This window comes from Achroia grisella, unplaced genomic scaffold, assembly GCF_030625045.1.
Source record: "Achroia grisella isolate CSIRO2021 unplaced genomic scaffold, CSIRO_AGI_Agris_v1 utg971, whole genome shotgun sequence".
Lineage (NCBI taxonomy): Eukaryota > Metazoa > Arthropoda > Insecta > Lepidoptera > Pyralidae > Achroia > Achroia grisella.
The window spans coordinates 1408035-1430476 of NW_026713077.1; the positions used below are offsets into that span (position 1 = coordinate 1408035).

The 22442-nt window shown below is 42.0% G+C and overlaps 2 protein-coding genes across 2 annotated transcripts; both read left to right on the forward strand.

Moving 5' to 3' along the window:
- Positions 1 to 1115: 1115 nt before the first annotated feature.
- LOC131854183 (chondroitin sulfate synthase 2) lies at positions 1116 to 11692 on the forward strand. Its single transcript, XM_059205313.1, is given in 10 exon segments — positions 1116 to 1521; positions 3872 to 4237; positions 4676 to 4827; positions 5369 to 5509; positions 6540 to 6691; positions 7662 to 8124; positions 9540 to 9848; positions 10582 to 10761; positions 10764 to 10866; positions 11401 to 11692. Coding segments are annotated over 10 exon segments (2403 nt in total). The 5' UTR covers positions 1116 to 1262; the 3' UTR covers positions 11679 to 11692.
- A 948-nt stretch (positions 11693 to 12640) lies between these two features.
- On the forward strand, positions 12641 to 21745 carry LOC131854206 (influenza virus NS1A-binding protein homolog B-like). The gene is made up of 5 exons (XM_059205336.1): positions 12641 to 13092; positions 18454 to 18977; positions 19056 to 19214; positions 19764 to 21097; positions 21634 to 21745. The coding sequence occupies exons 1-5, from the start codon at positions 13059 to 13061 to the stop codon at positions 21743 to 21745; spliced, it is 2163 nt and encodes a 720-aa protein (XP_059061319.1). The 5' UTR covers positions 12641 to 13058.
- The last annotated feature ends 697 nt before the right edge of the window (positions 21746 to 22442 follow it).

The window sequence follows — 22442 nt, forward strand, 5'->3', positions numbered from 1 at the left end:
GATGTCCTGTTGGAAGCGTATCCCATGTTCATAAAAAGCCACACAATTATCAAAAGAAAAAGTCAATGAAATGAAAGTAAATGAAAATGTAACACATGTATTTTCCAGAATATGTTGGACCCAAATTTTTAAATCATACCATTTTCTAAATATTTCTATTGCACTAGAATAGTCGTAGAATACTTACTCGTGTCAAGAAGTGCTACTTTATCTTTGGTCCATTCTAAATTCATTACATAACCTTTTAATTAGGCTGGTGTTACCCAGTCGGAATAACGATGATGTTCTGTGTACTTTGTGTTAAGAAATTGACAACCGTGATTCCATACTACAACATTTTAAAATCGGATAATGTACTATGTAGCAAAAACAATTAGCCGATGGTAGGTTTGAATAGACTATGGCATTCTTCTCTTTTTTTTAACATAACGTGAGTTGTCCGGAGAAAATAACAATCAGTTGTACGATTCTTGCTGTTGCTACAAAACTACTTACTGCAAAACGACATTATTATTTTTTACCATTCATACAGTTTCTTAAATATATCATATAGCATAAGAATTTCAGAAGTGGACTTGTGAAATACTACGTTTATCATGGTGTTTAATGTTTTTGTTAAAATAGTCACATTAGGCTTTTTTATTGTAGGCGCTGCAGAATACCTTTACTTACTAAATACGAAGTCGCCACAAATGTAAATAAAATTGGCGGGAATAAAATTATATTCAATATATTTATATTCATTTTGCTTTAAATATACATTTGGTAATACTAAACATAACATTAAAATACATTTAATTAAAGACAATAATACTAACCGAGTCAGTTACTACATTGTAATAATGAAAGAAAAAATAGAATTAGATAGCAGACCTTAAAAATATATTTTTATTTTACCATAAGCAGTATAGTTACATAAGTAGAAATTAGTTAAAAACATTTCGAATACTTTCAGTGGTAGACCAATATAATTTATTGCTAAAATGATCATGCCAGGACTGAGCAAATAATCACTCCGCTCAATTCTAAAGGTGTAAAGATTGACTGCAACTGTCAATCAAGTTGTCAGATATCAATGTCAAGTGTTAAAGTTTGATTCATAAGTTTCATTTATAGTTCATTTATCTATCTGAACTTTGAAATTATTATTACTATATAAAAACTAACAGAAATAAATTCAATCTAAATTAAATAACAATGGATATTTATTAGAGTTTCATATCCACAATCTTTTCCGTCGCCTGTCCAATTATTTTGTAACAATGTTTTCTCGCTACGTGGTCACGCAAGTGAAGCACAATTCGTTCTTCCTGGTGGGCTTGGTGCTTGGATTGTTGGTGGCGTTGGTGGCCGTGCCGTTTGAGGACGATGTGTCCGCTTGCGTGGACGTGCCTGCGAGCGTTGGCGCTGCCGATGAATTCGAACCACATCGCGAGGAGAAGCCCTTGGGCTCCGCGGGACAGACGGCCGGCCGTAGCGTGCAGCGACCCAGATATTACAGCACCGAGCTTGGCATGAAAGGTAGTATGCCTTATTATCTTTGCAATTGACAGACACTATTAAACCTTCACAATTGCCATCTTATCTATGCTAGTTAGTAAGTAGATTTAGATAATAGAATTTTAATATTAAATAACTTAATTATAGAAATCGTAATAATTATAATTAACAAGTAAAGAGTAGATAATTAATTGATGGCTATTATGATGTTTAATTTAATATTATAAAATAATTAACAGAATCACACTACAAATAATTATAACTGACATGAGAACCCATCCCACCTCATACCCATCCCAAAGTTTGCATTACCATTATGCTTATAGGGTTTCCATATAGAATTACCAGTGAAATTCTTTGAAATTTAGATATTATCCAATAAATATACTATATTGCCATCTGTGAAATTAATTTCTCTGACATTAAAAGCTCTGTACATATAACATCAAATAATATAAAAAAAGTTTATGTGACATAACAGCATGCCACTTTTATCCTCAGAAATGACAATGCACAACAGGGTGTGATGCAATGTCTAGAGCTACATTCTCTGCCCTCCAGTAATTTTTTCTATATAGGTCTGGGCGGCTGTATTATATTAACTTTATTTTTCTATAATAAAAGTAGCCAAAGTTACTTCTTATTACATCAGCTACCTGTCAGGCTATTGGTCCAGCCATTTCAGAGATTAGCCGGAACAAACAGACAGACCAAAATTGTAAAAAATGACTTTTTGGTGTATGTACTATATTTATATTGATATGATTGTAGTAAAAAATGGTTATTTCAATATTACAAACAGACACTCCAATATTATTTATATGTATAGATGTATTCAAGTATCTATATCACTAACCCATAGTAGAAACTCTAAAAAACTAAGTAAATGGTACTATATAAGTCTGTTTGAATATTTCTGATTTATTATTATGTAACTATGTTTTAGTGATTATGATATATATCTCTAACCTACATTATACCAATTTTTATAAAAATTTTACATGTATACTTTGTTAGTTTGATATTAGGTTTTTTATGCTATGGCATTTGAATACATACAATCATAATTATCACTGTTCAATGTTCAACCCCTATATTTTAATAGGGGTGTTACGGAAGGACTGTATTAAGGCTGGTTAAAAATGAGACACATTCCTAGGTGAGGTAAAATAAGTGTAATCAGCTCGCTAGCAAAAATATAAAGACAGAATATGGCATAAGAAAATAAATTGAATATAAAAACAGAATGTCAAAATGTAAAATTCAAATATATATAAAAAACATAAAAACTATCAAAAAGGTTGCCATCGGCAACAAGGAGTATTAATTTATATGGCAAAACAATGCGGGGTCAGCTAGAATAAGTAATATATATAGTATATTTATATGTATGATTCATAACTATTATCACAAGAATGCCTGTGTATTGCTGTGACCTAAATATGCATTCAGTTCACAATTGAAGAAACAATGAACTACTAATTATATATTTATTCTTATTAACATTCAATGTACTATTAATTTATTTTATTTAAACTTTAGTTTGAGTTTTTGTGTAATATAGAAATAGAAATAATCTTTATTCAAATAAACTTAATATAAGCACTTTTGAATTGTCAAATTTTTGTTTCTACCACTCATTCTGAATGCAGACTTAATCACAAGAAGGATGAGCAAGAAACTTGTGTGTTGCTCTTTTAAATATATGAATGTCATAATATAAATGGGTATATGAAATCTTGTGGAATGGGTTTGTTGTGGTTAGACTATTATTGTTATCCTTTTGACAAAATTGCAATAGTATAGGCTGGTGGTCACTCTATTCTCCCTAATTTTGAATTAAAAATCAATTTTTGTGAAAAGAATAAGAGAAGCGTTTTATGTCAGTTCTTCTCAGCTCAAAAGCACTACATACTGATGTTAGATTTGACATATCATAAGTCTGTAATAAACCTACAGGAATGAAGATATATTGATTATTAGATTTGATATAATAATATTAAATTATGTTTTTAACTATGCCTGTGGTTCCACCTGCATTTCAGTAAAAAATATAGCTTATATGTTATTCTGATGCGCAAGCTATATTACTGTAAAGTTTAAAAATTTTTGTTATGTATGCTTGCCATATAGATCTAAATGTATCAATTATAAATATCTTTCACTGTGAACATTATGGAAGTCAATAAATATATTGAGAATAGAAAATTATCCATATCTGATAGCCCTTTTTGTAATTCAAATCTGTGTTGTAATCAGTAGAATGCAAGGGAAATTCATAGGGAGAAAAACCTAAGTAGTGTTGAAGACCTGTGTATATAAATAGTGTTGAAAACTTGTGTGTCATTACAATGTAGTTCCCAATAAGCAGGCTCCCTGCTGGCGGGTGTGCTGAGCTCGGAGGCCGCGCTGGGCAGCCGCGTGGCCGCCCTCAACCGCACCGCGGCGCGCCTGCAGCCCGCACTCAGGTTCTTCATCACCGCCAGCACCCTGCAGGCCGCGCCCGGCCTCCCCAACGTAGTCGGCTTCACCGATACGCGTGAAATGCTAAAACCATTTCATGCACTCAAATATCTCGCTGACAATTACCTTGAAGAGTACGACTTCTTCTTCCTGGTGTCGGACGCGTCGTTCGTGAATGCGCGGCGCCTTACGGAGCTCGTTTCAAAACTGAGTGTCAGTCAAGATATTTATATGGGTACCATTGCAGAAGATGACAGCAACTACTGCTCACTAGGTATGTCACCATTTGATTAAACAAATATGTCTATTGTTCTCTCATACTTCTTTAAAAAGAATTTTACTTAAAACATACTATACTAAATTCTCTGAACTAAGATCCTTTTAATCATCAAAATCATCATGTTCCACTATAATATATCAATGGAGTAATTCTTTATGTTACTACAAATTTTTTATCTTTAATATCTCTTGTTATTTAATAATTAGCCTATATAAACAGACAGAGAAACAATAAATTAAAATAAAATCAAAAATATTCTATTTGACTTCTAACATCCCTTTGACTCAGTTTTTGGCTATGTACAGAAATTCGACCTGTACATTTTTATTACATGCATATTAAGTTTTTTTAATGAGTGTATGTGTCAGAATAATTGGAAAGAAAAAAAGAATTTGGTAGCTTAAATCATATGTCCCGTGTTGTGTCCGTCAGAGGGTGGCATCCTGCTTTCTAACTCTGTGCTGCGCTCGGTGCACGCTGAGCTGGACTGGTGTGTGCGGAACTCGTACTCACCGCGCCACCACGAGAATATCGGACGCTGCGTGCTGCACGCCGCGCACAAAAACTGCGTCGCCGCGCTGCAGGTACCGCCCACACTCATAGAAACTGCGGCTCCACGCCGCAAGTACCGCCCACACTCATAGAAACTGCGGCTCCACGCCGCAAGTACCGCCCACACTCATAGAAACTGCGGCTCCATGCCGCAAATACCGCACACACTCATAGAAACTCCGGCTCCACGCCGCAAGTACCGCCCGCAAACAGACATTGCGTTGCCGCAGACCACCTCATTTTCGCCCCACATAACGAGAACCTCGCTATGTCTTCAATTTTGTTCCCCAATTCCTCAATGATTCAACATTTTAGTTCTTTGACCGGGTTGAAAGGTATATTGTTATTAAAGGATGATAATAAAATTATGGACTCTTAACGGTATATGTATGGCGATACACCAATATAGGATGATAGGATGAACTCGAGTTCATGTCCATTAATTTATCATAGGAGAAGCATTTGACATCGACCTCCATTGTCAACCTGATTGATACAATGGACTCAGCAGTCCACATTACTGACAAGCCCCTTCCCCGCGCATATATCGAGTGTTCGTTTGTCACGTTTCAGGGCGAGAGTTACGAGTCGATGCGGTTGTCGGAGGACGGTGCCGGGGGCGGAGGCCTGACGCCGGCGCTGGCGGACGCCGTGACCGCGCACCCGGTCACTGACCCCGACCACCTCTACCGGCTGCACGCGTACACCGCGCGGGTACGTACCCCCTTCAGCACTCATTATTGTTTTGCCTTTATTCCCTTATTTTGACGCAGTATATTTATCCTCTCCCATTGCGGCCGTCATATCTGAGCATCCTCTTCTTTTATCCTTATAATCTTTCACACAGTTCTCCTCTCTCTTTCCATCCATCTCTGTTCATATTATACACTTTCTTTAAGGCATAACTTGTAGGGAGCAAGTAGTAGTACTCGTTATGTTCAATACTACATCATTTCATAAAATAAAATAGAGATCAGGACTGTTTATTACTGATTGAATGAAAACACAATTAGGAGGTTGTAGCTGTATATTTTATCCAAGCAATTTCTCTATGATATAATAATAATAATTTCAAGAGAATTCACACAGCGCCATCTAGACCCGAGTTTTTTTTTTGTTATGGGTTCTAGATAACTGATACAAATACATAGATTTTTTTTTCGTAATACATACATATTATGCGTTGTAAACAACCAGACTGATACAAATAATCATACTCGTGTATACAAATGTTTGTGCTATACGAGGAATCGAACTCGCGACCATCGGAATTGACGTATGTCACTTCTAGACCACCGAGGCCGTCAAGAGCCCAAGATGCATTAGAAACATGTTAATAACTAGTAATAAAACATGTCCAGACATGTGGCGGCGTGGTGGGCCGGGTCAATGGGCTCCCTAAAATATGGTCGAGCGCAGTGATGGCTGGCTCATCCGTCATACTCGTGAACGAGTGCTGCTTGTAGGGCTGCTTTGTCACTACGACTGATTTAATCTTATTGCATGATTATAAAAAAAATTAGTTTTTTGGTTTGTATTCACACGTTTCGACTTGTAAATGTAAACTTACAAGGATTATTTAAATAATCAACACACGTGTATACGTTCTTCTTGTGATGAGACATCGAACGAGTGGTAGATAAAAAACAAATTGTTATGACTATTCAAAAGTGCTTAAATTAAGTTTATTTGAATAAATGATTTTCTATTCTATTCATCTTTGACTGTGTATCTGTGCGGTCAGGTGTTCCTGGAGCGCGCGAAGGAGGCGGAGTGGCGACTGCGGGCGGAGATCTGGCGGCGCTCGGGGCGGCTGCCGCGCCACTACCGCAACGCCACGTGGCCCGGCGGGCTGCGGGCCGACCTCGGCATGGCCGACCCCGCGCCGCCCACCAGGTGCGGGACACACGCCGGGACACCACGGGACACCACGGGACACTCTAACTCTAGGCAGTCCAATATAGCAATGAGATCTCTTGTGGATTGAGTTAGCTAGACGTTTATTACTTTTTAAATATTATGAAAAAAAAAACATGTTTAAATGAGGATTGAGTACAGATTGACTTGAAGTCAGTTGAACTTAAAAATTTAAAAGTTTTTAAATGCGCTGACAATATTATTGGATTCCATTAAGAATAAGTGTGCAGCGGTTTCTATGTTGATTACCGCATGTTATTGTGTAATTATTTATTTTAAATAATATCTTTTCAAAACAGTAACACACAAGTTTCTTGTGATGAATCTGCGTTCCAAATTATACCATTCATTTGGATTTAATAGTAATAATAATAGTAATAATCAATCAGGACAATTCACACAGCGCCATCTAGACCCAAGTTAAGCTAGCTAAAGCTTGTGTTATGGGTACTAGATAACTGATACGTATACATACATTTTTTTTGTAAATATATACATATTATACATAGAAAACAACCAGACCGATACAAACAATCATAGTCAATGAATACAAATGTTTGTGCCGTGCGAGGAATCGAACCCGCGACCATCGGTCGTAAAGCGGTGTGCTAGACCACTAGACCACCGAGTCGTCATAAATTTATTTTATTTTATTTGAAATACATATTTTAGCAGTGCAACGCAAGTGATATGAAAAATCAAAGAGGTAATACAGTGTCGCGTGTGCTGATTTATTCCCAAAGCGATAATAGATGGCGCTACGTGTTCCCTTTACATAAATTAAGATTATGAAATTTAATTACAACAATTTATAATGATAGTCTTGTCTTGAGTTTCGTTAGCGGACTTCATAAGTAATATAGTCGTGCGCATGTCGCCTAAAACTGTTGACGAGAAAACGTAAAGTTGCACTGTACACCTCATCACTACCAATGTCCTACTTATATAGGTTCGACCACCAGCGCTGGACATCATTCAACGGCACACACTCGTTCCTGGGCGACGACTTCAGCACAGCGGCGCCGCTCGCCGGCGACTGGCTGCGAGCCGCGCAGCTCGCCGTGCGGGCGGCCGCCGCGCACGTGGGCGCGGGCCCGGCGCCGGAGGGGGGGCAGCGGGGCGGCGGGGACGAGGCGGGCCCGCCCGCGCTGGTGGAGGGCGCGTGGCGCTGGGACCCGGCGCGGGGTCTGCGCTGGCGTGTGCTGCTGCGCGCACGTGGCCGGCTGCGACGACTAGAACTGCTGCGTCCACTCGGCGCTGCGAGGCTGGCGCGCGTGCCGTACGTGACGGAGAGTGCGCGCGTCGCACTGCTGCTGCCCGTGACGGCGGCTGCGATCTCGGACGCGCACACCTTCCTCGCACGGTACGCCGCCGTGTGCCTCGCGCGGGACGACAACACCGCGCTACTTGTGGTGAGTACTGTTTCTTTAAGGGTGGTAATACAACGGCGGTCCCGTCCGCGTTAACGGTTTACGCTGGTGTGGAAAATGATAGGATGTATGAGATCAGGGCTGTTTGCCCGTCATGAAATTCACCAGGAATTTAACTTGATGGTTTCCAAGCGAAATCGCGTAAAGGTAAACCTGACACGGTGTGTTGTTAGCAATGGGATTATTAATCTATATTACTAATTAAAATCCCCTTCCCCCTATGAGTACTATTCGATTTAATCAGCTATACATACATTGCACACATGCTTCAGTTATTTCTAATTTGCTAATTGGAAAGGTACAATTTGAGATTTAGATGTTAATGTTTTAAGTTTGTAGGATTTTGTGGGTACACACATGAGTAGCTGCAAATATTTGTTAGTAAATTCAAAAGTATATTTTACCACTACACTAAAATCTGAAATATTTCACAGATCCTTCTTTGTTATTAGGAGACTAGCTGTTCTCGCGACTTCTTCTGTGTGGAATTTAACTTTATTTTTCTAAAATAAAAGAAGCCTAAGTTACTCTTTATTATATCAGCTACCTGCCAAAAAAAGTCCCGTCAAAATCGGTCCAGCCATTTCAGAGATTAGCCGGAACAAACAGTCCGACAGACAGACAGACAAAAATTATTAACAATATGACATACTTTACATTTTACTAGTATATAAACGTTTAGTTTATAAACTACATTACATTTTAAATTAATTACTTTACATTTTAAAAGATTGTGATATCTATTTGTTTTTGTTTTAACATTTTTTAACAGTTAACAATTTTTTCTTTCTTTCTTTCTATTCTAATTAAGTTGTTTAGCATCTGAAATATGTGATAAATAAGTTTTTGTAAAGTGTGTGTTAATTGAACATTGTATCGAATCATATTTAAATTTATATTATGAGAGTATAAATGTAATTAAATTTTTAAACTAGCTGTACCTACCCTCCTTAAATTTCAATATAAAATATAACCATGAGTTATTCTGATGCATAAATAGCATATTACTGTAAAGTTTCATGAAATCCGTTCAGTACTTTTTGCGAGAAAGAGTAACAAACATCCATATTTACAAACTTTCGCGCTTATAATATTACTAGCTACTCGCCCCGGCTTCGCACGGGTGTACATGTATTATGTATATAAACCTTCCTCTTGAATCACTCTTATCTATTAAAAAAAACCGCTTCAAAATCCGTTGCGTAGTTTAAGTATACATAGGGACGGACAGACAGCGACAGCGACTTTGTTTTATACTATATATAGTCATAATTATAATTGATAAAAATGTGGAATAATTTGGAAAAGAAATATAATTATAATTTACTTATTTTATAGTAAATTTACTTCAAACATAAAGTTGTGTATGAGATATGTGACCGCATCTATACGTTCAGGTGTACGTGTCCGAGGAGGGCGAGCCGGAGACGCGAGCGGAGGAGAACGCGGCCTCACTGCGAGCGGAGCTAGCGGCGATGTCGGCGCGGCAGCCCGCCGCCGCGCTGGAGCTGGCCACCGCGCGCGCGGCGGGGCCCGCGGGGCCCGCGGAGCCCCCGGGGTCCCCGGGGCCCCCGGGGCGCGACGCGGAGCGAGCCGCGCGCGCCGCCACCGCCGCGCTGGCCGCCGCCGGACCTAGACTGCCACGCCGCGCGCTGCTGCTGCTGGCCGCGCCGCACATGGACTTCAACGAGGACTTCCTCAATAGGGTACATGAGAAACACCTACGTAGCTTGCAAATGCTCTAAAATAGTGTTACAAAAAATAAAATTGACGGCTTTTTGTAAAAGTTGAAATTTTTGTTCTGATTACATGCCGTATTATAAGAATTTTTCTTGTTATCACAGTCATCATCCGCATGCATTTTTAAATCCATCCACTCAGACATCCGCGCTTGGTTATGTCCCGCGTGTTTGAAGATAGTACCTCCATAAAAAGGAAGATATATGATATATATAAATAATAATAATACTTCATAGTACATAAAAAACTACTTCTCTTATGTAAAGATTTGCTTTAAAAAAGAAAATGTTTCTTAACACCCAGTTAACCATTTTCTTTCTTTCTTCTTTCTTTCTTTCTTTCAACATTAATCTAAAAGAGTACTCAATACGTTTTACCGCTCCTAGACTTCTCGGATTCCATTTGAATACTCAATATGTTTAACCGAATAGTTACGAATATGATTAATGGCTGACTGCTTAAATGAAGCAGTTTAATTTTTAAAAAAATCTAATGAGTTTCTTGCGAAATCTTCTCAACCAAATCTATATACTGAACTGGATGGTGAAGAACAAAATATTAATACAGAAAACTTAATATTCATTCATTCGGCTAAAATGTCCTGTAAATATTTTAATAAATAAATAATTAATAGAGTAGTAGTAGTTGTATTGAGGTGATCAACTTCTGATATGATGATGATGTGATACTCTGCGGCAGGTGCGCATGAACACGATCGCGGGCGTGCAGTGGTACGCGCCGGTGCCGTTCTCGCGGCACGCGCAGCTGCGACACCCGCGGTTCCTGGACGAGCACGGCGCCCGCCCGCAGCGGGACACCGGCCGCTTCAACGTGCACCACGCGCTCGCCGCGCCCGTGCTCTCCGTCTACCACGACGACTACCAGCACGGTACGTACGCCCGCAGCGGGACACCGGCCGCTTCAACGTGCACCACGCGCTCGCCGCGCCCGTGCTCTCCGTCTACCACGACGACTACCAGCACGGTACGTACGTTTATGTCCGTGTAGTACGTTTGAGAATCGAATCCGGGATCCATCAAAGTTCAGCACGGTACGTTTTAACCATTTACCATCAGATGGGCCGTATGCTTGTTTGCCAACATAGTAGTATATAAAAAGAAAACCTACTCCCGCCAGTACAATTCACTTGGGAATGGAATTCACGACCTGTTATTGAAGAAACGATGTTCTTTGACAGGAAGTATTCAACACACACAAGTGAATATCATATTAAGTATTAGTTTGTAATAAAAAACATTTTCAAATTGTCCTTTTGAAAGGATAATTTTAAATGAAAATATTTTATGAAAAACACTTCTTGCGATTAGTAAAATGCATTTGTACTGCATAACAAATAAAAAGTAAATGTTTCATTATCAACTAGACCACATTTATGTGTGTATTATACAATATTGTTCCACACAATAAACAAATTGTCCCAATTCAAATACATACCTGTGCGGGGTACCCGAGGCCCAGGGCTAGTGATTCACTGTGTGTGTGTGTGTGTGTGTACAGCGGCGGCGCTGCACGCGGCGTCCCACGCTGGCTGGGAGCCCCCGGCGCGGATGCTGGCGGCGGCCGCGCTGCGCTGCGTGCGAGCGCCCGAGCCCGCGCTGCTGATGTCGCCGCGGCCCGCGCCCTGCCCGGCCCGCGCCGCCCCCGCCCCCGCCCCGCCCGCCGCCTGCCTGCGCGCGCTGCGGGGCTCCGCCGACGGCCTGCGCTCCCTCAACCTGGGCGCGCCGCACGCGCTCGCACGCCTCCTGCTCGAACTACAGGCCGAGGCCGCGGCCTGACGGGCCCGACATGATGTACCAAATAAATAGTTTTATATCGTTCTACTCGTTTCATTGTATCACCCCAACGATCGTAGTATTTTTATGACATCGAAGCTACCTATCCTGTTACAATTGAAAAATCGTTAACGTCTAGTGATGATACTGGTATTCACTTGTAGTACAGGTACTTAACAAAATATTTTCATTACCATATTATATCGTCCATACTAGTCTGTCATAGTTGCACTTATATATGTATTGTTTTTATTTTAGTACTTTTCTATGACACCGTTAAATCTTATATGAATAAGTAGTCACTTGCCTTCTTCCTTCTCTACATACATCCGTAGAAACGATTAAATTGCTCGTTGACTTTGTGTATAAAATTTGTATACTTATAAACACTGATATTTTTATATATTTTAATATTTATTTATATACCTCGATATACATACAATCAAGATACTTAAAATTAATATAATAAATTGTGTATATCATACACAACTTATTATATTAATTTTATTACTATTCTACCGTTCAAGAAATCGATTGGAAATAGCATTATTTGAAGTACCTAGTAGTTTTCAATATTTATTAGCATCTATATAAAATCTGTATCAATGATATTATCCGATATTGTATATCAAATCTAAATATATACAAGCAAGTAATAAAACAATTCAACTTCAACGTTTTCGACTGGAAAAACAAACAAAGAATCTCAGTTACAACGCATTACAATTCCTGTTTTTGTGTGCGTCATAGCTGTATGCGATGTTAATATGTGTTGGTATGAGTATGAAAATAAGCTTTAAATAAATTCAGTAAAAGAAAATTAAGTGAGCAAATAATCACTACGTCTATTGAAATCATAGTTTGTCAAAACAACCCAAACTTAAGTCTCGTATTAAAGATATTCATGAATGACAGCCTAATGTCAATGTCAAATAGATAACGTCAATTTGTCAGAATGACTGCCTCCCAAAGTTCATTCGATTCGATTCAAAACAAGTTATTTTTTGTATGGCCGACTTGTCTCATGGCTGCGCAAAGGTATTCGCATCGAGATCGCGTAATGACTTTAATTTAATTACCGCACCGAGCGTCCGTGGCGAGCGTGCCCGCGTTCCTCGCAGTGCAGCGTCAGAGGCTGCGGACTCACAACTAGCATCGGCGCATCAGGTGGGTTTGTTTACGTCGGCCATGTGACTGTTGCTAACTGCGTCGCGGCCTCGCTCGCCGTCGCCGCGCCACCACGTGCGCGTCCAGTATAATCCAGTTAGTGGAGGCACCAGTAGGTGCGGCGGCGGCGGCCCCGAGCGCGCTACTCACGGCTCGTGTGTGCACAGGTACGGGACGCAGTCTCCGGGGGCCCGGCCCGCGGCACCGCTCGCAGACATGAAGCCTCTAGACGACTACCGTAATGGAGATGGTGAGTTACCTTTGCACTGTTAAAGTCCTTACAATTCATACTCATGTTTTACAATGTTGTTTTGATTACACATAAAATATAACCTGACCATATGGCTATACAGTGAATAAACAATATGATATTCTTGATTTATTCCATGAATTATCACATCAATTTAGTGTATTTTGAGCCTGTTATGTTTAATACTACTATAAATTATCCTATAAAGTATGTAGTCTTTTCCTTACATAGAAACACAATATTATATGAACAGTTTATTAGTTACACAATGTTCTGTGAACAGGCCGGTTTCCTATTAAGCGTACTTGTAGCAATTGAAGTAATTGGCTGTCTCCATGTCACTCCCTGTATGTACCAACTACCTACTGCCTACAATTTATGTAGACATGCTCATGAAATGTAGCCACTTTATTACTTTGCTAAATGATATTGCCATTTTCATAACATAAAAATATTGCAGTATTTTGTGTACACGAGCAGACCAATTATAAAAAAGTAAATAAATACTTTAGTGAACTAATTGTTATTAATTGAGATGGCAAATTAGTTAATTATGAATTGTCATTATCTGTTCTGTTAACTGGCAGTGAACAACTGTGATAGTGTGGCACAGCATTGTGTGTTATAGGAAATTATTTGTTATCTAAAGTGCTTGGAGGAAAGTTTAAGAATATTATCTGAACTTGATATTATATTACATAATAATGACAGATTACGGTTTATGGTTGGTATTACTTTGAAAGATATTCTTAGAAGCCATTAAATTAAAAAGTAACTTTACACTCTTTAAACATTAAACTTGTTTTATTCAGTAATTAACACTGATACAAATAAATAAAATAGAAGTGTCTGTTTGTATTTTCAAATTTACAGCTTTTCACTAAATGCATATGGAAGTATATACAATACTTACACCACAATATTAATTTAAAAATTTTTTGTCTCTGTCTATCCTTTGATGGGACTCTTCACTCACAGATAAGAATTTGTAATAAGGAGTAACTTAAGGTAAACTTATTTATGAAATATTATATATTTTATTAAAAAAAAAATGTTAAATTCCATTATGTCATAAATAATAGTCACTGGTTAGTCAACAGTTAGCCATAAATTATAATTTAGAAGGCAGACCTGGATATTACTAGCAATGGTGTCACTAGTCCAAATTACTGACTATCCCCTTCCCCGATGAGGGAGTATATGATTCTCAATAATTCTACATGTGTAGGATTACAGAGAATATCCTTCACCCCTATGTGTAGTATATCATAGAGGAAAGAAAAAAAACCTACTTTTTATATTATTGTGTTGGTAGATTACCCCACTCACACTGGTGAAGTCACATGTAAAATAAAGCTTAGTAGTTTATTAGTAAAGTTTTAAATTACTAATGAATATATAAATACACAAGTAATTCTATAAGGCACCATGCATACATCAAATCACACACATTTCGTCATTTTCTGAACTCTCTCATTCTTGTCACAGTAAGTCATTTTCTATTGAGATATCATAAAATTTTGAAATTAATATAATTTTTGTTAATTGTTAAAGTTTTGTATATAATCTTACTAATATTATAAAGGCATAAGTTTGTGAGTATTGGTGGATGAAAACTACTGAACAGATTTTGATGAAATTTACAGTAACATAGCTTATATATCAGAATAATACATAGGCTATCATTTAAAAAGATATGCAAATTGGGTGATATATAATGATAAGTATGATGCAGACGAAGTCGTGTAGCTATTACTTAGGTCAGCTAGTACTTAGATATATTTAATTTTAAAATGTGTCGTGACAAAATTTAATACTCCTCATGGTTTCTTGTAATAAAAATGTCACTCGTCGTGTAAATCCAGGGGTATACCTGCGCTTGATCCGTGAAGTAATTAATGGATTTTGGATGGATTGTAATAAAGTGGCACCGGTGTCAGAGAGGTTGAAGAGTAATCGTCTATCATGGTATGGACATGTAATGCGTAGGAACGAGGATAATATTTTAAGAAAGGTGTTACATATGAATGTGGATGGTTATAAGAGCAGAGGAAGGCCGAAAAAGAGATGGATGGACTGTGTGAAAGATGATATGGTAAGAAAGGAAGTAAATAACGCGATGACTGCGAACAGGGATGAATGGAAGCGAAAAACATATTACGCCGACCACAAATAAATGGGATAAGGAAGAAGCAGATGATGATTTTGTATGGACTTATTATAATGGATTTTTTAGGATATAACACTCGTGGGTTTAATTCTTTTTAAATTAGGCGGTATAATTTAAAAAGAATTAAACCTATGAATATTAAATCCTAAAAGAAATAACCTAGTAATGCTGAATCATGAAAAGAATTAAACATAATAATGCTATATCTTGAAAAAAAGTATAAACTAATAATATAATGGTGAATGAATCATGAGTTTTCCTTCAGTTGTCGCGATTATGTCGCCACAAATACACAACATATTCTATTAATTAATCCTTCATTATTTTAGCAACCGACTATAAATGAAATAGCAAACGCTTTATTCTAATTTTAATAAAATATCATTCAATATAAGAAATGTAGACATTTCAAAGATGCAATAATTGTTGGCGTGCAACCTCGGCCTTAGAGTCGTTACAGCGTGCCACCACCCGCCACCACCTACCACCACCCGCCGTCGCCACCCGGCGAGGTGACGTGGTGCGACTGAAGCCTCGTATTATCGAGCGGAGCGCTACCTTCCACCGTCGCCACTCGTCGTACAAGGCTACTCGCGGCCGTGAATCAGCGGTTTCCATCTCTCCGCTTGACAGTACCTGGAACGATTTCAACGTAGCGACAAACACCGCAAAAAATAAGAATTAGCGTCCGTTGTTAGCATTATATTGTTGATATCCACGATACAGACAATGCTATTATTTGAATACACAAATGAAGCAGAATCAACGTTTATGAAAAAGGAATATCAGATACTAGCTGACACGCGTAACTTCGTCTGCGTTTCATTCCCCCACCTTTCGCAATATTGTTCATTGCAGCTCCGCTCCTATTGGTCGCAGCGTAATGTTATATACCTTAAAGTCTTCTTCGACAAATGGACTATCCAACACAATAATGTTTTTTCAATTCGAACCAGTAGTTCTGAGATTAGCGCGTTGAAACAAACAAACTCTTCAGTTTAATATATGAGTATAAATTAAACATTGGAATAAATATTCTCTGTTTCTTCTCTGATCTGAATCTATACATATAAATAAAATTGGAGTGTCTGTTTGTAATATTGAAATAACCGTTTTTTACTACGTATATACGGCACATACACCAAAATAACGCGGCGCAATAAAAAAACGCGGCTAATAAGCGGCTACAGTGTTCTACGTGAATAAATGATTTTTTATTTGATTTGTTTTTGAATAATCGCTATTTTTTTTATTCTACCACTCATTCGGAACACAGACAAATCACAAGAAGAACTAGCAATAAATTTGCGTGTTGCTCTAATAAATAAATGTTGTTCTAAGTTCCAAACAATAGCGGTCTTTCTAGACTAGAGTACAAGACATTCTATGAACTCGCGAGTTCAATTAAACCGCATCATTACTACGATCAAAGATGTGTTTAAACTCTCCCAAACACAGGCGAATTTAGTTAGTCTCTTTACTGGATTACTACATTTTGGATCTTTCTTTCACGTTGCAAATTTGAACCCAGCAAACGTTTATTTTACCATATAAATTAAAATTGCTGTTAAAAAATAAGGCGATAAAAGGGTGAAAACTTAGAGTCCTATGTATTTAAATCCGACATTATAAAAAACTAAATTTGTTCAAAATATAAAAAATAAATGTTAGGGGTGGACAACCCTTATCACTTAGGGCTATGAAAAATAGATAGTAGCAGATTCTCACACCTATACGCATATGCATATTACATATAAAATTGCATAAAATCGATCAAGCCGTTTTGGAAGAGTATAATATTATGACATGAGACTTTTTATATGGGATAACATTATATAAGTAATTTGTCGCGAACTGTACGCAGTAACTTCGCTACCAATCGCAATATTATCTCGTCCTTCAAACTGTAATACAGCACGCGACAAAGTCGTTCGACGCTAGAAATACGTGAGACAGACATTTCGGCGATTCTACAGAATCTCTCAATATCCCATTTAAACGCGTATTACTCGATAATTGGGCTCCGGTAGTCCAGCGGTTTAGCGCACCGCTTCACTTCCGATAGTCGCGGTTTCAATTCCTCGCAATTTCGATGCAAACATTTGTATTCATGTACATGATTGTTTGTATCGGTTTGGTTGTTTTCTATGTATACTGAACGGATTTTGATAAAACATTACAGTAATATAGCTTATGCATCAGAATAAGACGTAGGCTATATTTTATATTGAAATTTAACGCAGATGAAACTGGGAGCTAAGCTAGTTTATTCATATTTAAAGGCTATTTAATTCAGTACTTCTATATATGGTGCTTGTTGACGACATAATCTACTAGGATGTATTTTGTCAGCCGCAATATATAAAGGTATGACTAGTAAATGTCCACAAACTCCATCCAATAGTTCCTGCCTTGATCATAATCGTAAATTGTAGTAAAATATCCTCGAAGCTTAACTGGAGGTTGTACTGATTCCATGACGTCTTTGTCTGTATTAGATACAATTGGTAATCATTGCCAGATACTGTATCCAATTATAACAGCGCTGTCTTGGAATCGAGCGCAATCTCCTATCACTATCCGATTTGAAACTATTTTAATTTTGTCTTCACATTTCATTAGAGCGACGTCTCCCTAATCCCACAGGATTGCATTGTTTATTTAACGCGTTCTATTCTTAATTTCTATTATCACGAGGCACACATCGTACGCGGCCATCACGTTCGTACCCACTCGTTGATTTTGATATATGACTGAAATTTAATTACAATGTCACGATAGTGTACTGTTACAGCAGGACAGTGTGAGCTACGCGGCATTTTGTACGGCCCGTTCAATTTATGACTAGATAGCTATTATAAGTGAGTAATGGAAAATTACGTAACATTTTGCATAAATTAGCGAGTTCAAGTTATTGTCGCACGAAATGGGTATGTAGAATGAGATGTTTGTAGAATTGTTTGTTGTCATAACGTGTGGTCAGGTGCGTCAATCGAATGTTTACTGATGTCATCGCTACACTATACTGTGCGCACTGCAGGCGAGCGTATATATTGGAATCAGTAAAAGTGTAGTCTTAGAAATGTTAAGAAATAGTCTTAGACTTATAGTGTCAAGCTTGGGATAGAACTATAAAATCTATGTATGTGTAGAGTATGCGGCCGACGATGGTAACGTATGGTGTGTCGCAGGCGAAGAGGACAGCGAGGGGGAGGAGGGCGCGGCGCTGCAGGATGAGCTGTCGCTGCACGACACGGACGCGCCGGCGCGCGCGCTGGCGGCCCTCAACGCGCTGCGCAAATCGCGGCAGCACTACGACGTGCTGCTGGTGGCGGGCGGCGCCGAGCTGGCCGCGCACCGCGCCGTGCTGGCGGCCGCCTCGCCCTACTTGCTGGAGGCGCTGGCGGCCCCGCCCCCGCCCGCCGCCGCCGGCCCCTCCCCCGCGGTTCCCGCCTACCGCGTGGATGATGTACAGCCGGACGCGCTGCGCGAGCTGCTCGAGTACGCGTACACGGGCCGGCTGCGCGTGCCGGACGCGGTCGCCGCGCGCCGTTTGTACCGCGCCGCTTGGCGCCTGCGGCTGGAGGCGGCGCGCGCGCAGCTCGCCGACCGGCTGCTGCGCCGGCTGACTCCCGCAGACTGCCTCGAACTGCGCTCGCTGCCCGACCTCGCGCCGCACCACCTCGCGCAGCTCGACGCCTACATCGCTCAGAACGTACGTGTCCCTGCGAAGCACTCCCCGGCGAGCCCGCGCACGAACCGACTCGCGTCTTGATACGATCTCTTCTTTTAGTTCGACGAGGTGTGCGAGAGTGGCGCCCTGGCCGCGCTGCCGCTGATTCGGATCGAGATGCTGCGCGAGAGCAGCTCCGAGGGCGGAGAGGAGACGCCGGTGGCCGTCGCCGATGCAGTCCTCACGTGGCTCCGTGACAGACACGCCGCTGACGTTGACGTGAGTATAATTTTAACGCGCGAGAAGTACTTCTCGATAGTTTCAATTTAGTCATAATAGACGACCTCAGTGGTCTAGTAGTTTAGCACACCGCCTTACATCTGATGGTCACAGGTTGGATTTCCCGCACTATGCAAACTTTTGTAGGAATAGAAATTTTTGCATAGTGCGAGAGTATGATTTTATTACTTTGGATGTTTTTTATTACATTTTGTACATATTTCTATTATCATCATCACCATCATCGAAATTATCATTATTATCAATATCATAAGCATCACTGTCACAACACATATACCCTCATCTAACTGTTTTTTGCACATGTGTACATATATACCTATATTATTTTCAATTTCGTTTATTGTGATTGAGATCAGTGAAATTATTTAATTGATTAAAAAAAGTAATCGATTTCTGTTAAACTGGTATTCACAATTACCGCTTCGCTTGGGACTAGAAGACCCTTTATGTATTATTATATTATCCAGAGATACTATGAACGTTAATAATTTAGTATAGAATAAAAGTAACCTCACACTCGGTCCGCAGCTCGACGAGTTGTGCTCCCGCACGCATCTACTATACGTGGACGCGCGGGGTGAGCTGCGCGACTGCGGCGAGCTGCCCGAGATGTGCGGCGACGCGCCCGAGCTGCAGGAGTACCGGCGCGAGGCGGCCGAGCGCGAGCGCAGCGCGCGCAGGAGGGAGCCCGGGGCCGCCGGGCCCCGCACGCCGCCCGCGCTGCCCGCGCTGCAGCTGGGCGCGCGCTCCGCTCGGCCGGCCGCCTGCGCCGTGCTGGCCGTGCGCGGCCGCGGGGCCAGCACGCGCGCGCTGCTGGCGCTGCGCGGCGGGCCGGCGGCGGCGCGCGTGGCGTGGCGGGACGTGCCCGGGGAGACGGTGGCGCGCGGCGGCGCGCTGGGCGGCGCGCGCGAGCCCGCGGACGGCGAGCGGCGCGCGCCCCTGGCGGAGCCGCGCTGCGCGCACGGCGCGGCCGCGCTCGGCGGCCGGCTGCTGGTGTGCGGCGGCTACGACCGCGCGCGCGTGCTGCGCACCGCGGAGGCCTACGACCCGGCCACCAACACGTGGGCGCCGCTGCCGGCGATGCGCAGCGCGCGCGCGCGCTTCCCGGCCGCGCGGCTGGGCCGCGCCGTGTACGCGCTGGGCGGCAGCGACGGCCACGCGGAGCTGGACTCGGTGGACGCGTACGAGGAGGACGAGCGCGGCGCGGGCGCGTGGCGCGCGTGTGCGCGGCTGCCGCTGGCGCGGTCGCACGCCGCCGCCGCCGCGGACGAGGAGCGCGGCGAGCTGTACGTGATCGGCGGCTGGGCGGGCGGCCGCAGCCTGCGGCTGGTGCACCGGTACTCGGCGAGCGCGGGCGCGTGGGAGGAGGCGCCGCCGCTGGCCGCGGGCCGGTCGCAGTGCGCGGGCGTGGCGTGGGCGGGCGCGCTGTGGGCGCTGGGCGGGTGCGACGCGTGGCGCTGCCTGGCGAGCACGGAGTCGCTGCGGGCGGCGGCGGGCGCGTGGCGCGCGGGCCCCGCGCTGCCGACGGCGCGGCGCTCGGTGGGCGGCGCGGTGTGGCGCGGGCGGCTGGTGTCGGCGGGCGGCTCGGACGGCGCGGCGTCGCTGCGGCGCACGGACTGGCTGGCGGCGGCCGACGAGGCCTGGCGGCCCGGGCCCGAGCTGCGGCGCGCGCGGGCCGGCCTGGGCCTGGCCGTGCTGGCCGACGCGCTGTTCGCGGCGGGCGGCTTCGACGGCAAGGAGTTCCTGTCGTGCGTGGAGTGCCTGTACGCGCCCGACGGCGAGTGGACCACGCTCTGCGCGCCGCCCCCGCCCCTCGCGCCGCCCTCCCTCGCGGTCAGTATACGGTATATTTTCGAGATGAGGTACGACTTAAAAATGAGTCTGCAGCTCTCGATATCAGTTCTGAAGTCCTTTTCGTATGCTGATTTCTATATTGGAGACATTTTGCATTGAATTAGTGAGCATTTGAATAAAAGAGCGATAGAGATAGATATATTTTTGCAATAAAAAAAAGTGGGTTGATATGTCATCTGGTCTTGGCGATTTGGTGATATCTAATTTAGATAAAAGTCTTTCAACTTCGTTATTATCAATCTAGATGAACACAATGAATGATGATCATGATAATCATCAACTATTTGATCGACCGTCGACCTCATCATCACCATCAAAGCATACATATCATTATCCTCATCCAAATCGATAAAAACTACTACTATTATTAATTGGAATGGTATACAAGCTGACAACTCATCTGACAACGACGAGACCATATCGGTCTAACTAATCTTGAAGTTTTAATCTTCAATCAAATTAACTTTCGATCAACAGCTTCATTAATCAACTTTGTGAATTAAAACAGTATATAAATTATAAAAAAAGTCTGTCGACTTTTCAGTTGTCGGAATCCCAGCATAACGGAGACGGAGAGTGCGTGCAGTGACCGCCCCCGCCCCCGGCCCCAGCCCGCGCTCTCCCCACACGTGTCTCCTACGTCAAACATAACGTGATTGTGGTGTACCGCAACAAGACTTACACGCAGCAGGCGGCTAACAGCTCGCGGTCTACATCATCCGCTATCTGATGTCGACGGACATTCATTATGCTATTGTGGTGAACAGCTCGGAGAGTGCCGGAGATTGCAATAAGTGGCGTGTTGTAATGTTCGTGTGAGATGTGATGGCCCGCGCGGCGGTTGTACGCGATCGGTTCCCGCGGGTGAGGTCCGGTCGTCGTCGCCGCCGCGCGGGATATATTTTTATAAGAGCCTACAGCCTAAAGCGCGACCGACTCCGGTTACCTGCAGTGTATTGAAGCAATCGAGTATTAATATTATATAGTGATCGTTGTGGTTGCACTATTAGTAGAATTTAACGTTGCCTACGCCAGTGTAATCAAAATACCTACCTCAAAATTACTGGCGGTCGCGCCGCGCCTCGCCGCGACTCGCGGCGGCGCGGCGCGCTCGTGTGTCGATGCCTTTAATCGCATTTTTATTATACTATTTGTGTGTTTGTATATATCGGCCTTTTATATACTTTTATTATTATAAATTATTATACACTGAAAATTATTTAGCGGGACAGCCGTGTAGTACGTTTTATATATAGTATTAGATTATCATGAAATGTATAACAGACGTACGAGATAACGTTAGGCAATATACTATAGTGATAATTGTGACAGCATGCCGTACTGTGACCGGTC